The 16,857-nt window shown below is 40.3% G+C and overlaps 1 protein-coding gene across 7 annotated transcripts in view; it reads right to left on the reverse strand.

Moving 5' to 3' along the window:
- The window catches only part of ANK3 (ankyrin 3), a 209,230-nt gene that overhangs the window by 95,584 nt on the left and 96,789 nt on the right, over positions 1–16,857 (reverse strand). For all 7 annotated transcript variants that reach the window (XM_032695161.1, XM_032695158.1, XM_032695157.1 and 4 more), the window contains 8 exons: positions 15,609–15,707; positions 12,796–12,894; positions 11,417–11,515; positions 9,114–9,311; positions 8,515–8,613; positions 7,699–7,797; positions 3,976–4,173; positions 1,374–1,472 (listed from right to left, as the gene is read on the reverse strand). In XM_032695161.1, coding sequence (XP_032551052.1) covers positions 1,374–1,472; positions 3,976–4,173; positions 7,699–7,797; positions 8,515–8,613; positions 9,114–9,311; positions 11,417–11,515; positions 12,796–12,894; positions 15,609–15,707 — 990 coding nt within the window. The remainder of the gene's footprint in view (positions 1–1,373; positions 1,473–3,975; positions 4,174–7,698; positions 7,798–8,514; positions 8,614–9,113; positions 9,312–11,416; positions 11,516–12,795; positions 12,895–15,608; positions 15,708–16,857) is intronic.

Genomic DNA, 16,857 nt, shown 5'->3' on the forward strand with positions numbered 1-16,857 from the left:
GTCAGTTTGAGGGACTTGGTTCATTTAGCTGATTTGATCAGCTACAGTTGAAGTATTTGATCTCAACTAATTTCTTGCCCAGCTAAAGGAATGACCCCAAGATCTAGACAATGCACAAGGAATGTAAGTATAATCAACACTGAGATCATTATCATTAAATTCTGAGCACTGTACACCATTAGTGACCATAAAGCCATTTCTACAAAGGCTCTTGAATTTACTCCAGGCCATCGATCTTAAAAAGCAATACAGTGAAGTGGGAGGTGTCATCCCTGAGGGTCTCAAAAGCCATCCCTAAGCACCTTGGAAATCCACGTATCTTATTTAGGAGTCTAAATATTAACTTTAGGCAAAACTATTTTTAGGCAACTAAATTTGAAACAGACCACAATTGCATATATGTATTTCATATTAAATAACAGTGATAAAGAATTTCAGATTTGCCCTAAAGAGTTAAATGTTTCACCTCTAACATTTTTTTGAAGGTAGAGCAAAATTACTGACAACCTAACAGTTCCCTGTTCACCAACAGGAGAACAATGGCCCAGTCTGAACTTGGGACAACAGAAAAAGCCAGTTCCCTAGAATGTACCAGTATGATGAAATAGTTCCCTCACTGCTATGCTTTGCAAAACAAAGCAGCTTAGAAATTCAGAGGTACCCAGCCATGGATGCTGAGCCAAGCTGTAGGAAAAGGGGATGATCTCTAAAAATGAACAATGGCTTTACTTGCAGAATCATGTCTATGGATGGCTGTTTAGCATCAGCTCAGGGGAAACTACTTCCATAAAGTTTCATGAAGTTTCTTAAAGTTTCATGAAGTCTCTTAAGTCATGAGGAAAAGTATTTAACACTTAATAGCCTGGAATGTCTACATTGCATTGACATAGTTTCTCTTGCTGTAAGTAGATGTTTTAAGTAAGGGTTCTCCTGTGGTTTGTTTCTACCATCAGCTGGATGGAAAGCAACGTGAAACATGTAAAAAATACCAAAAGCAGATGAGATTATGCCTATGGTACAAGATTATATGACTCTATAGAGAAAGCTCAAGATTTTGTAAAAGTTTCCTTAACCAAAAAAAACCAGAGCAATCCCACTTACCTTCAGTGAAGCACAACAGTAGGACACAATCTAAATCTATATTGATCTAAATATTTGGCAAGAAATAAGCTTACTACTCAAAGACTGAACTTAACATTAAACATTTAGATTTACATCTCTTCAGTTTTCAGAATGTATTCTACAATCATTTATTACAAGGAATGTTTCTCTGCTGTGAATTTAGTTTCACCCTGAAATCAATTACCAGTCCAGTCTCCAGGCTCATACTTCCCCTGAAAGGAAATATTTCATGCTGACAGCGGTGTTTGTACCTTTGTCTGTGAATCAACAGCAGCTCCTTGGTTGACAAGAACCTCTGCTACATTGACCCTGTCCTCTTGAGCAGCCAGGTGGAGTGGCGTCAGTCCACTCTGTAAATTAGAAGCAACAAATCTTCAGAGGAGGCACATGAATGCTAAAGTGCAAATTCAGGTATCAGTGAGACTCAAAACATCCTACTGAATTTAAAGAAGTTATACATTCCACTCTCGCTGTGTAAGGTGCTTCCTAATCACACTGTCGATCTGCAAGGAAGCACAACTCAAAAGCCAGGAAGATGATGTTTGTTTTATATAAAGAACATTTGTTCAAGCAGTGTTGCGTGTGGGATAGCAAATTGGAGCACTTTAAGAAAAAGTCACATAGTAATTTTTTAGCTCCTAATTCAGTTCCTTAGAATGAGACTTTAAAATCAATATTGAATAATTGTTTACACTTCTGCAAGTTTTCTAGAATTTACATTCACTCAGATTTATCCTTACCTTTACCTGATTTATCTTTACTCCTTTACTTGATCATTTTCAGACATAAACACAAAAGATAAAACTGCATTTCTCTGAGATCAGGTCTATTTCTCTCTGCTCAGGGAGGATACAGACTTGCTAGTTCACATGTACTGACACTTATTTTTCTATACCTTATTATTTTTCTTATCTAAAACTTGAGATCTAAATACCCTTAAAACCTCGGAAAACTTTCTGTCACATAAAAGGCCTCAGATAAAACAGGTGGAAGAGAGCATCTGCTGAGGAGATGTTTTTAGGAATGAGAAAGAATATCCTTTACTTGTAAATCTCAGTTCGTTTTCTGTCCTCCTTTTCCTACTGCCTTTAGCATCAAGGACAGAAGAGCAGGTGGCAGCAGTTGGCACATCAGGCAGAAACACTGGCTAAGTTTTTTACCCTCGAACCCAAATCCACGTCCACAGTGCATTCCCTACCAAAGGCAGTTATTCTGAGTGTCCCATTGTACTTTCCTCAAATATGCAATCCTGGTAACAGCACAGCTTAGGTGGGTCACTGCACAAATATGTAACAGTAACCAACTATAAATTACCTAATAGAGCCTGAATATTGTGGGCCAAACCTTCTAAAAACGTTTAATAAGTGCACAGTGCCCATACTGGGGCTCTGGGTATGCAGCTCCCGACCATTCTGTGGATACTCAAGAAATAAATGCTCTTTGTATTCCCACTGCAAAACTCAAAAGTCTGTGCTTTAAACATTTGGCTTAAAATGTAGGTGCTGAACTCTGAGGAAGCATGCACTCCTGAGAGAGTACAAGGTGAACTATTTTCAAAAGGTGGCGTTATCAGTATAATGAGAAACTAGAGATTACAAATGAACAGTAACAGATTGAAGGATGTTGCAGGTAATTAACCTCTGGTGGGACTGAATCAAAGTGCCCAGTAGCTTCAATCATGCTCTCTGTATTAGCCTCAGCAGCAAACCCATGATAGCCAATGGGATGCAGAATATGCACATGACGAAGTTCCCTGGGGTGATACAAAGTCCATCCTGCACTGCACGAGTCCACACACTTTATTGAGACTTGAGAAAAAAAGCAAACCAACCACATCTGCAAGAGAAGCTTTCTCAACGAGGACCCAAAAGTAACCAAATTGTAAAGTCAGGAGAAGGAGAACACAGCAGTCCTGTGCAGCACCACCCACTGCCTCAGAGGACACTGAATCTTTCTACCTGCTGAGAACGGGAAACATTTTCCATGAAAAATTTTTCTATTGCCTCTCTGCTCTAGCCACATAAATCCCTACTGAAACTTCACTTGACAATATCAAATAATGATGTCTAGTGGAGCATTTAAAGAATTAAGGCTGCACGTTTGCTAGAAACATTGCTACAGAGCAGACTTAATAGCCTATAAATTCATAGCTACAGAAACTAAGATCTATTAACTTTCCTTTCCTGCCCCCAGGAGAAATTACACCAAAAGTCACTGCGCTCTAAGCAACACCCTCTGGGGAGGAAGAATCACTGATATTAATGAACAAAATCTCAAACTTGCTGTTATTATCCCATTTTAAAAAGTCAGCTTCCCTTAACAAGGTATCTGTTACCATTAGATGGCAATAATTGTTACCATTTGTTGGTATATGTCACTTCTTTGCTACAAGATATTATAGCATTAAAAATGTTACAAATACAAAAAGTTATGAATATATGACAAGTGTTACAATTACACATGTAACAACTGACAAATGCTGCCATTACATGGGCAGGCATATACCTAGAGGCTCATAAATAACAGGCCCAGTAACCACCGTGGGGTGGAAGATGTTTTCTCTCTGGGCATATTTTGGCAGACTAGCATAACGTGGAAGGAAGGGAGATGGATTAGGAAGTTCCACTGCAGCATGTGCTATCACTGAAACTTGGGTACTACAAAACACAGTTCATTTAATGTGACATGGCACGCTGTTCTCTTGGCTAGAAGAAATGATGATGTGCATTCAGACACCTGCAGTGCCTTTCAACATGTGCAGAACCACAGTGGGTGGAATCTAATTGCAGGCCCCCATCCTTCTCCTCACCACGCTTGTTCATTGCCTGGGCACCAGGCAGGGGGAACACTCACCTTGTTGCTGAGATTTACATTAGCATTTCTAGAAAGGAGCAAGGACACCATGTCCACGTGGCCGTCCTGGGAGGCGAGGTGCACAGGGGCGATGCCCTGCCTGGTGACAGCGTTGGGATCAGCACCATATTCCAGCAGTGTGGTGGCTATGTCCATCTGGTTTTTCTTGGCAGCTATGTGCAGTGGCGTGTAGCCATTCTGTCAACAGAAAGCACTCCATGGCAAACCACTCATTAAACACCATGATAAATCACCTACCCAACTCTATGAATAAGTATGTCATTAGTTCCAAAAATTCTGTCAAACGTGCTCAAATACAACATTAACTAGTTGTACAAATGAATGTGTCAGACCTCTAAGCGATCTTTTTTGCAAGAACTGCTACAAAGAGAAGGATTCTGAAATAAACATTCAAAAATATCTGTTCAGAAGAGGACAATATATAACAACAGGAGTCTGAGTTTCATTGCACAGACATTTGCCATTTTTCCTTAAAAGTACATAAAAAAGAGCAGGATGTGTGTTCATAACTCAGAACAGCTGTTATTGTTTGATTTTCCCCCCACTTCCTAGTTTGAATGAAAGCATTATGTACATGAAATACGGTCTTTCTTGCAGCATTTAACCTAAACCTTACTGACAACCTGGTTTTGTTCAGATCAAGGGAAAATTAAAGAACATGACATTAGAGTCATGCATTCTTTATTTTTTTATTCGTTCCAATATGTGTACCCAGTGAGCCCTCTACTAAAAATAAAAGTGCAGTATATCTGTTGCATGGCAGAAAACAGATAAATGGATATAAAGAATAACTGACTAGCATGCCAATACCAAAGCACTGATTGAGGTATGACCAGCTTTTGGTACAGATTTTGATGACTGTTTAATCAAGAGCTTTCTCTCTTTCAGAAATGTATTAGCACTCATTATCAAGTAAATGGCAAATGTGCACACATTTGCATGTGACTACGGGAGAAGGTCAGGGGGGATGAGACCCAAGCTGCACAAACTCTTCTGTGCAGTATCATAAGTACCATGTGTATCTCAGATTACACAGCCCAATAAATCTATCAAATGGCACAAAGCATTCACCTGGCTTGGCTCCTCCCTGCACCCACAGGGCAGCAGGAATGGACTAAATGGGAAGGCAGGTCCCAGCAGATGCAGGGCAGTGCAGGTAGGGGTGAGGAATAAATACACAGGGGCACACAACTGATTACAAGAGAGCTTTAATAGCAACCTGGCAGCCAAGAGATGCACAGCACTAATTTAACGTGGAAAAGGTTCTGTAACCTTCAAAAGTCAATTCAAACTCAGTTCAGACCTTAGTACTAAGACTTTTGAAAAGGACACACATAAAACAGAGCACCACAATCAATACGGCCACCAAATCTTCACTTTGAAGATAACATGCTTCAGGTAAAACAAACACAAGCCTCTCCCCCTTAGACTTCCTGCATGATACTGTCACGTAAAATAGCCACTGCCACATAAGCACCTAATAAATCCTAAACACTACATGCTAAATCCTGAGTATATGCTAAACTGTGTATTTTAAATGGAGCTCACATTACATAAAATAACAAATGCAATTTCCAAGCCTTTTCCTCAGAAATGGGCATAGATTGCTTTCAGTGGAATGGAAAGCAGCAGGTTGCCAAGAGAAGACAAAAAGAGAGCTGAAAAATAAAAGCTGAAATTCAGCTCAGTCCTAGTCTGCATCTTCTCTCCATAAGGGCAGTGCTCTGTCACTATGCATAGATAAAGGAACAGAAAATTCAGAAGGAAGGGTATTGGGTTATTCTGGTTGCCAGGGAAAAGAGAGGAAAAGGGAAAATGGTTAAAAATTAGGTATAAGCCCCATGCGAAATTAGCCACAAGCCTAAGTTTTGCCTATAAAAGAGAAGAATGGTTCGTGAGAATAACTGTTTGTATCACAGCACTGTACTCTGACACGGCCAGTTCCCTGTCACTGATCACTCTTCAAGGCAAGTGTTGCTGGGTGAGGTTAATGAGCCACTCTTAAGATCAGCGTTAAAGACAGCGGTGTCACAGGAAAGGCAACTGCTGACGAAACTTAACTTTGAAGCCAGTGATGAGATATGACATAACACATTTATTTACTAGACCTCATTTAGAAAAGAAAGGGGAAATCATCTGCTGTTACCAACATCATCTTTCGCATGACTGCGTTGTGGGTGCCTAAAGCAACAAACATGTTAACATTAATTTTATTTAGTATTGATGCTCTGCTCAGTGTTGCTGTGGCTCACTTGCTGCAGAACACTAACAAATGCTTTCTTTTTAGGCACACTTACAGTTGGCACTTGAAGGCCTGAAGTGGCAGCTGCAAAACTGTCCTGTTACGGATGGGGAAGCTAAGGTGACCTGACACATGAGTTTGTGCAATATTATACCACAATATATAGTGCTCCCACCTTGGTTTGGACTTCCCAAGCCCTCCGCAGCGGCTGCTGCAATCCCTGCCCCTACAGGATGCACAGCTTCTGCTGAAGTTTCCTTCAGTGAAAACTGGGTCAGTGCCTTCTCATCCTCTTCAGAAGGCCCTTTCTTTCCCAGGGTGGTATTCTAGAGTGCTGTGTTGCAGTAGTGAAAGATCAGAGATCACTCCAGTTCCCCTCCTGGGGGCACTGCTCTGGCAGATTGCCACTATCGACAGTATTGATTTTAAACTGTGCAGTTGCTGCTGGCTATCCATGTTTATTTAACTTTCCTCTCTTTGCATTACAAACTCTGGGACCTACCATGTGTGACAGACTCCATCCTCTTCTTCAGCCATGCAGAAGGTCTCTCTGCTGTGGCTGTACTCAGCCGTGTGTGAGAGGAAGGCAGTCAAGGAGAGCTGTCCATCTAGCTACGAAACTGCCTTTTTTCTACTAGCTCTGCTTTTTCCACAGTATTTTTTGGCAGTGGTTTAAAGAAAGTGTCTGGGTTGTTTCAGATGAGGTATTTGCACTGCACTTACCCTGCTTGAACCTACTTATGCTTCCACCCTGCTTTACCTACTGTTGTTGTTCAACTATTGATTATACTTTGATTGATGATACTATATATCAATCCCGTACTTAAAACTGGGATCCACAAAAGATGTAGACACTTTAGGCTTCTCTAAATTCTTTCTTCTATGCAGAACTAGAAAAACCTTAAATATTTATTCTTTCATATTCTCTGAAACCTTATAGTAGGTGTTGTCTTGCCTACAGGAAATTACAATCAAAGCAGGACTGTGACTAGTTTTATTTTCTTGCCAGTCCATTTACACTGGGGTGGTATTGTGAAGCACATTAATAATTACATATGTTGTGCTGAGAAACTTATCACACCTCAGAAGGGGGTGTAGCTGGCATTTATCCCAAGCTTGTCCCGCACAGATGTTAAGATGCAATGATATAAATTTGGCTGGCTTGGAGAAGTTATGAAGAGACTGAACAAAGCAAGGCTCAGTATTGGCTGAGTGTGAATGGCACTGAATCTAGAGATTTTAAGTGTTTCTACATCTCTATTTGCTTTTTTTACTGCTGTTTCATTCACCTGCAGAATTATTCTAAACAGCTTTCTGTGGTTGTGAGACATTAATAAACAAGGTCACTGAGCCTCCTGTAACTGCAAGCATACACAGCCTAGAAAGAACAGAGGTAGATAGGGAATAAAGTGACACAAAAAGCCCAGGTATTGTTCCCCCAGAGTGGCCAGTACTTGTACCTTGGCAGAGGCGTGAGGTGAAGCTCCCTGGTCCAACAGGAGGAGTGCCACTTTTTGATTATCGTAGTGTGCAGCTACATGCAGTGGTGTTAAACCGCTCTAAAAACACATGCAGAACAAACAAGTACTGTTACAGACCCTCTCCAGGGAAAACTCGGGAGTTTGGAAAATTAAAGTAGATAGGGTGAAAAAACACATTTGTTATTCAGTCCTGTATCCAGAGTCTTTGATAACTTTTCAAAAAATGAAACAGAAATTTGAACATCCTTACTGAGCTGTGAAAGCCCCCTTCACTTCCCTCAGGGAAGATGAACAGAGGAGAACATATCTGTGCTGTCCCCAGGACAGAGTGGGTAAGGAGGTCACACCCTTGGCAATGTTTCTCTTTTCCTGCAGTGGATAAGTAAACTGTCCCTTGGATCTGTAAAAATCCAGGATGGACTGGTTTAAAAAGCTTGAGGTCCTGTTGGCCTTTGCCCCCTGTCATGAGCCCTGGGGAAGCAGAGCCAAGTACTCTGATAAGAACTCTAAGTAGTCTGGGCAGGAACGTAGGGGAATGGTTTGACTCCATCCCCCTGGGTGGGAATAGAGAGCACATCATTTTGTTGCCAATTAATGACAATAAAAGTCACTTTTGTCAAGAGTTTGCTGGTTCTTGGCACCCTCAACAGGGACTGGAATACTACATGAAACTTACTCCTGTTAAACGCAGGTCGTGGATACCAGCGTGATGTAAGTAGGTAGAGGGATATTATTAAAATACTATGTGCTTTTAGATATTTCCTGGGCAAGTGGCAGTGATTTCTTCTGTCCTACCTTTCCAGAAGCATCAGGAGATGCATTCTTCTGAAGCAGGAGGTTGGCTACCTCAATTTTCCCATATTTTGCAGCCACATGTAGCGGAGTAAATCCTTTCTGTAAGAGAAAGCAGTTATATAGCAGCTTTGTGTACTTTTTTCAGGGGAAGGTTTGTTTCTGATCTACAGGGATACTGCTGTTTCCATCCATCCCCTTAAACAGTCCTGAGGCTTACACAAGCCTGCAAATTCTCAACGCCTTGTTGGCCCTAGAGGCCCTTCCCTTGCAAGGCAAAACACTTATCTACATTAAACAAGGGAAGAGTCGGGTTCCTTTTTTCACACTACGGAAGACCCAAGGACAAGCTTATCAACTCTGGTCAGGAATTTATGCCCTGCATTCCTGTCATTCCAAGAAAATGCGGGTCTGATCACTGGGATGTGTTACACATCAGCTTCTGAGGTAAAAGCACAAAGCTTTATACCCTTCTAATAAAATGTAGCTCACTCTTACATTATTTGTATGGGTGTATGACTCTTGCAGCACTTAACTCACAAGTAGCTTTTGCTACAGGGACTATTTTACTACTGAAGCTACCAGTTCTGCAACTCACTTACCTTGGTAATGATAGACAAAGATGCACCATGATCCAAAAGAACAGAAGCTACATCTTCATGCCCTTCTCGAGCGGAAAGATGCAGGGGTGTGTAGCCAGACGTCGTGGCTGCATTTGGAGATGCTCCTTGCTGCAGCAGCTGCTGCACAATGTCTGCTTTGCCCAGCCGAGCAGAAATGTGCAGCGGTGTTTGGTCATCCTAAACACGAAGGAAACAACACAGTCCTGCGTAAGAAAACTAAGGCTCGCATTCTGACAGAAAATATTTGCCCAGATTCTGTCACTTTTCAAAACTGCAGACGAGCGTTAACTCTGTTGAGGTCTTACCTAGTGAACATTGCACACTGGCTTTCTTGACGCATCACAAAATATTCCAGACAGGTACATAATCCATAAGAGTTAAGAAACTTATCAGTTTTCTTCTTAATCTGGATTTGCCTCACTTCACTTTGCCACTAAGGTGCATTGAGTTTCCTGTTGAACTTGAGACCTTTCTTAAAGCCAATGCACAGCTTTGTCCCTCACATCTTGATCTCTTATGATTCCCAGCAACATTGAACAGCTCAATCAGTTGTTTGGGATGAACTGAGGTGCAAAGCATACTATTGCCTAGAAGCTTGCATAAAGTATCATAATTTTTGTGTTTGGGGGTTTTTTTGTTGTTTTGGTTTTATTTTTTTTGGTGACCAATTTGTTTGGTATTTTGCAGATAACTTCTCAGTAGATGTAACTGAAGATAGAGCATGGTGTGTAAATTCACTGTTGCTTTCTCCCTTCTTATTCAGAGCACAATAATCTCAATAGTTTTGAGTATAGGGGTTGTCCTGTCATGGATATCATTGTCTGTTTCTTCTCTTTCACTGAAAATACTATGATGTTTGTGACCTTGTTCTGAGTGTCTAAGGGATATTTTCTCCCTTATTATTTGATTTAATATATTTGTCCTCCCCATTCTCCACTGTACAGTCTTTGGATTAAGCACAGTTTCACATTATGGAGAAACATCTTTCTCTCCCCACTTTTTCCTGTTGAATTTCCTACCTTTTGAACACTACTACCCCATGTCCTACATTCTAGACTGTTCTCTGCAAGGGAGACTTCTGTCCACGCCCATCCTACAACAGTGATTTTACACCTTTGGGATTTAGGATGGGAGATTGTCAGGATGTGAATGCTGCTCCTCTGCAGAACAATTCTCCTCTGACTGCTGGAGAGACTTTGTGGTTCTTAAATCATTCCAGTTTATGGCTGTTTCCCACAAATTTCTCACAGCTGATGTTAGCACTGGTGTATAATCTACTGCTTGCATTTAGCTGTTATTTATGATAAATTGATCACAGGCAATGGCAGTTTGCACAAATTAAATCATTCTGTGAATTTACTTTAAAAAATATTTGCATGACTGTGCTTCTGAGCACGAGCTGTTCACTTTCAGGGCTGTCTTTGGAGATTTACAGACCACATGATTCACTTCTATTGTCAGGCTGCTTGCAGATACGAAGTGCATCTGCTATAAATATTTAGCCAGAGTTCCTTATAAGTAGATATTCTTACTAGTAAACTAATTTGTGAACCAATTCACAGATAGTTTCACAATGAAAAATAGATTTCTTTGAAATTGTATCCATTTTATTACCATTTGGGTAAAAAATAATTCCTGACTTACCTATTAAGACTGCTATTTATTGCACCCATTTATCCCTTTACCCTGCCTGTTTCATGGAGTTCTTTCATTTCCATAATTTTGTGTGTTTCTTCATGTCTCTTGACCATTTCTTTTTCCTCCACCCTTACCCTCCTGAATTCCAATTGTTTCTATAGGATCTGTTCCTTCTTTCCAGCCCTCTGCTACATCCTTGTACTGTGCCTCCTCCCTTTAGGGAGGGAGTTGTTCTTTAAAAGTACAACTATTTTTGAATGCATACAGGCTGTTGCTTTAGGGATATGACAGGAGGCACCAGAAGCTTTGGGTTTCCAGTTCTGCTGAAATAAAAGCAGATTTAAGGTATTCCCCTCCCTCCTCGCTTCCCACTCCAAAACAAAACTCTTCAAACATAAGATAACCTATATTAAAAACTGGCAAAAAACCTGAGGGTTGGTATCAACTTGACATCTGCCTTCTCTCTTACATACAAACCACTCATGACTACAAGTAAGAGGGCACATAACAAAGTATCAGTGGTTATTACATGACATGGCTTCATCTCCCTTTCTCTCCCTGAAAGACACATGCAAGGTGAATGTGAGTCCTTGCTCTGTCAAAATAGACTATCCAGGTTTATTCTACCTGGGCCATCACCTTACCTTGGCTTTAGCCTCCACCTGGGCTCCGTTTTGTACCAGGTATCGCACCACCTCTGTCTGGCCAGCCCTGGCAGCCATGTGCAGTGCTGTTTCTCCTCTCTGGTGTGCAGCAGCAAAAACAAAATATCAATTAAAAACAGACTACAGGAAAAACAAATGCCAACAACGTTTCATAAACACAAAAATACCGAGGGCCCAGTTCAGTGTGATCTCCACTAGAATACTTTGCCGTAGTTGTCTGTGAGCAAGATGTAAGATTAAGTCAATATTTGATCTCTCTGTATGCTGCAAAGCAGTTTATTGCGGGGTCAGTTTCCCAACACAATAGTGCCTTTGTCACTGCCTTTTGCTGAAAAGAGACAGTGCAATCTTCATATTTACTAGCATTTTACTAAGTGTTAAAAATTATGTCCATTTAAATAGAGTTTAATGTAGTCAAAAAACATATTTTAAATTTCATATATTCAGGCACACATGTATTTGTCTTTTCTTTCTGCTGTGCCTTATGCCCCTGCTGTAATTTGTTATTTGACAAGCACTGAGCTGATTAAACAAGAAGAAAAAATAGTATCATTATTGAGTACATTCATCCAAAGCTTCATGGACTTAAGAAAAGACAAATCCAAGGAAGCCAGAATAAATGCAGGAGGGAAAAGTGCTTTCTACATTTTTGGACGTCAATATGTCTTTAGGTATAAACACCTGCTAATTTCCAAATGGTGCTGCATTTTTATATAATCCAATAGAATGAACAGGTGAAGATTTACAAAATGTTGCCTTCTAACTGCACCTGCGTATGGAAGGTGAAAGGGAAATTTTGAGGCCAAACTACTGCAGAGAACCAAAAAGCTTCTGCTTTCCTTCCACTTCCCAGCTTTCAAATATCCATCTAACAATGACTTCAGTTTTTACACATGCCCCGGGAGCCTTGGGGCACACAGCACACATCCAGCAGAAAGGCAGCTCAGACGGCTGGATGGACACAGGCAATATGTCCCAACAATCTGCTGCAATCTGTTGATAACAGCACAACTTTCCTTAAATGGCAGACCCCCGGGGTCTTGGGAAAACAGTGCTCAACAGTCAAGCACACATCTCAAAAACTACATATGAAAAGCTACAGTGTGTTCTCATCCTTTACTTCAGAAAATAAAGAGGAGAGACCCTACTTAAGGTCAGCCCCTTTTGAGGTTTCAACCTGTCAAGCATCTCCCGAGTAGCAGCCAGCAGGTTGCACTTTCCCATGACTCCAGCACGAGCCACAACTGCTGTGGAGGTGGATGGTGAACATCAGAATTAGGCACTTCTTCACAGTGCTGCTCCCAGATACTACAGTGTATTCCCAGTGCTGCTGTGCTGAGAGGGGAGCTGTTACTCACCACGTTGGTAGTGTTGGGTGATGCTCCATGATGCATTAGCTGCGATACAATATTTACATGGCCCATGAAGGCAGCAACGTGGATTGGAGTTAGGCCCGACTGGAAAACAAATCAAAGTCCAATTTAAATGCCTACTTCCACATTCCTTTACAAGAATGTCATGGAGAAAACATAAATTATTCCAAACTAAGTAAACTCCAGTGCTTGCTCTTCTGAGAGGGTCTCATCTCCTCAAAACCATATACACATGCTTAAAGTAAAGGGCACACAGAATTGGAAACACCTATGAGTATGATTCATGAGCAAACATGTAAACATTCTAGGGATTCAGTAGTTCTCCATCAACTAAGCAAAACTTCTTCTTAAAGCATTTGCATCTTGGAATAGAAGGAAATAAATAAATAAACTGCAGAAGCATTCCTGGTACAAAGGTAAGACTTTCTGGAACATCCAGCTAAATGCAAAAAAGATGCAGTGTCCATTGTCCTCAACAGATCCAGTGGCTTTGGGGTGAACAAAAAGGTCTATTGAACTTAGTGGTGAGCTCCATACCCACTGTTTCTCCAGGAGAAAGGGAATTTGAAACTGGCATCCAGCCAGAGAGGCCCAGACACAAGTGACACAGGCTACAGAGAATTACCCCTTCCCTCAGGTCTTTGTGGCACTATCACCATCATAAATCTGCACCACTGCCCTAATACAAGATGTGAAAGACCAGCTGGAGAGAGAGGGAGGGAGAAGGAAAGGGGGAAAAGGGAGCAGTCTTTTAGCAGGACATGACCTCAAGGATTTTGCTTTAGAAATCTAATCGATAGTTAATATTTCTCCACATAGAATTATCCTAAAGCCTCTTCACAGCTGCTTCTGCACAGCTGTACCAATACTCAGCCAGAGGCTGCAAAAGGGGGTTTTGCTACCAAGAGGAGGAGAAAGCTCAGTGGATCTCTGGAAATCCCCTGATTTAGGCAGCTTTCCCACAGATATTCACAAGTCCCAGGAAGGTAGAGGTGAGAAAAACACACTTTTTTTCCTTTCTCATGCAGAACAGCAAATATGAGCAGGAAGGCAGCATAACTGGTTCAATGTGTTACTTCTTCTATCTGTTTCAAATAATTTAGTAAATGCTTTTAAAATAATAGAGTGATGGAAATACAAGGCATATTGTCCTCTTAGACCATAAAGCACCAACTCATACTGCAAGGATTCAAGCCTGCAGCGGAAAAAAAGGTGCAGTATTTGCAAATGGAAGTATGGAATCTATCTGGAAAACAAAATTCACCATATAAAAAAGGTAATAAATGTTACCTTTGATGCACAGTTTCATATGCAACAGTCATTATTTGTGACAATGATTATTTGTTTCCTCTTATTGCATTTGCATTGTTTATTCACAACTTGCAACCAACACTTGCTTGCTCTCAGATTCCTTCAGGGAGGAAGACTCTGAAGCTTTCTGGCCAATTTGTTTTGAGGGCCAGATACAAACTTTGTTTCTGACTTAGAGAAATAGCAGCTTATGGGATGGGTGCTGAGTACCAACTCCTAATTCTGCCTTGAAAGGTTGGTACTATATAGTCAGTGAAAGAGGCAGGAAGGTAAAGCCCTGCAGTAAAGTATCATCCTGAATCCCAACAAATGCAGTCAGATGTGGTTTGAGATCATATGAGATCACGGTGAGGCAGAAAATAAAGGAAAAGCTCTTGCTTTTGGAAAGCTTTTGCTCAAAAAAGCAATTCCAAAAGCACAGACCAGACTTTTAACCTGGTTCACTTGCACCAATCAGTGTAGCTAAGTGTTGCTTTTGCTTCTGTTCTCATAATTCTTTGAATTTAAAAGGGATAAAATGGATTTGATAGTGTTTCTACTTCCACACCGACTACTTAATATAGAGGGGACACATCTCAGCCCTTCCATAAAGGCTGTCTTTGTGTTTCTCACTCCCCTGCTAATAGGATTTCAAATTAAACTGAAAGCTGCATCTACAACCCCTAAGGTTTTCAAAAACTAGTCTGGAGACAAGTAAACTATAGCCGGGGCAGGCTCTACTCTCCCTCAAGCAAGCCAGGATGGGAGCTCTATGGTTTGCTGCTGAATAATTAAAATAAAACCCCATGCATTAAATGAAACTCCATTTTGTGGAGATGAACTACTCCCCATTGTACCTTGCTTAATCAATGGAATTCCTTGCCATTTCCTAACCTGGCTTATTCCACAGGGTTCACACATTCATATATGTGATCTTTCCTCCTCTCCTCAATTGGTAGAATATACACAAACGCAGACAAAAAATATCCTGTAGGTACTTCATTAATCTCTAAATTGTGCCAATAACTGGGTGCGCACTATGTCATCCTGGCTGAAGTAACAGCATTTTGATTTCTGTCTAGCTGATCTGTGATGCCCCATGATGGTGGGTAAGCATAACTTCTGTGTGGAAAGTGAAAACAAGCTCTGAATTAAATCACCTTTCAAAATAGGACTTGGTGAAGCACAGTCTTCACCTTGATCTCTCAAATTTCATCATCTTTGGTGCTTTAAATTACAGAAAAAAGTGACAGAAATGGTGGATTTTAGAAAAAATTTTTCATATGTTATGTTTCACTTGTTTTTCCAACTGTAATCCCAAAGCATATAATTTGTTTGTGATTCACAAGGGCAACTGACTTTATTATTCAGTTTTATTATTTCATAATACCTAGCTGAAAGTAATTGCATGGTCCATGCTCTTCCAGAAATGTTCAAATATTAATCAGTACAGTTACAATGAAATTTGTAGGAAAAGCAAACACAAGTGTGAAAAGACCATTTCTTACCTCAGTCACAGCTTGAATTGATGCCCCGTGCTTCAGAAGAAGTTCCATTACTTTTATTCTGTTTTTCTTGCAGGCAATGTGAAGAGGTGTGAAACCATTCTGTAAATGAAAAAATACACTTCTTGATACCCCATGTGTCCTTAAAAACTAGAACTGGGTATGGAATTCATGTAAAACATTTTTCAGTTTCAACAAAAACACCTCTCAGACTTGTTTTGGCTTTATTAAATTTTTCATGTAAGAGATAGGTCTTTTTCTTTTTAGAAGGTTTTTCTATTTCATATAGCAAGTTTTAGTTATGAAATATATTGCCTACTCCAGTAATTAATTTATTTTAAAAATTTCTCAGTTCACCAAAACTATCAAACCCTTCATTTGTTGCTTACCATACTCATTTTTAACTGGGTGGGGTTTTTTTCCAGAGTTTTTTTTGGGGAGGGGCAGGGGATTGGGGTGGGTCTTTTTTGGTTGGTTTTCTTTTGAGCTTTTAGAACTGCTAGTAAAAAAGGCACATTACAGCCTATGGAAGTTAGATCTTCTAAACTATTTTTACTACTTTTTTTTTTTCATTCGTTATCTGCCAGTTTACAGCAACTTACAACTATTTTGCCTCCCCACTTGCTGTTTATAGTGAACAAAACCCATAATACCTTGACCAAAGACACCTGAGGACAGGTTGATCTGACACAAAAACAGAGGGGCTGAGAGAAGGGAATCTGTGGAGCCTGTACTGTTTTCAAGAGAGTCAATCCCTTCTGGCTTGTAAGGGTTTCAGGAGCTCACATAACATTTCAGGAGCTGAATTAGTGAGCATCAGGCTGTGAAACCAACAGTCAACCCAATTCATGTCAGAACGTAAATTTGTTTGGAACAATTATTGAAAAACAAATCAAAGAGACATTCTAAAAAGAACAGATTGCAAGTTCTTGAACGAAACACATTGATGCATTCTGCTTGTATGCAGTTTAACTGCACTAATGTATTTTGTTACTGAAGTTGTTTTTAAAGCAGAAAGGCATATGACTCCATTGACATAATTATACAATACCACAAATATTCATTATGTAACTCATTCCTACCTTTTACTGTTTCACATGATTGAGAGCTAATAAAAATTCCCTCGGTTTTAAATGTTGCTGATTCTTTTCTCTGTACAAACACTTAGAAAATGAGGGTTCTCTCCATACCCAAACGTACAGCAGTTACGTCTGCAGCTGTTTCACCTGTCCAGAATCATAAAAAGCTACTG

Source organism: Chiroxiphia lanceolata, chromosome 8 (assembly GCF_009829145.1).
Source record: "Chiroxiphia lanceolata isolate bChiLan1 chromosome 8, bChiLan1.pri, whole genome shotgun sequence".
Lineage (NCBI taxonomy): Eukaryota > Metazoa > Chordata > Aves > Passeriformes > Pipridae > Chiroxiphia > Chiroxiphia lanceolata.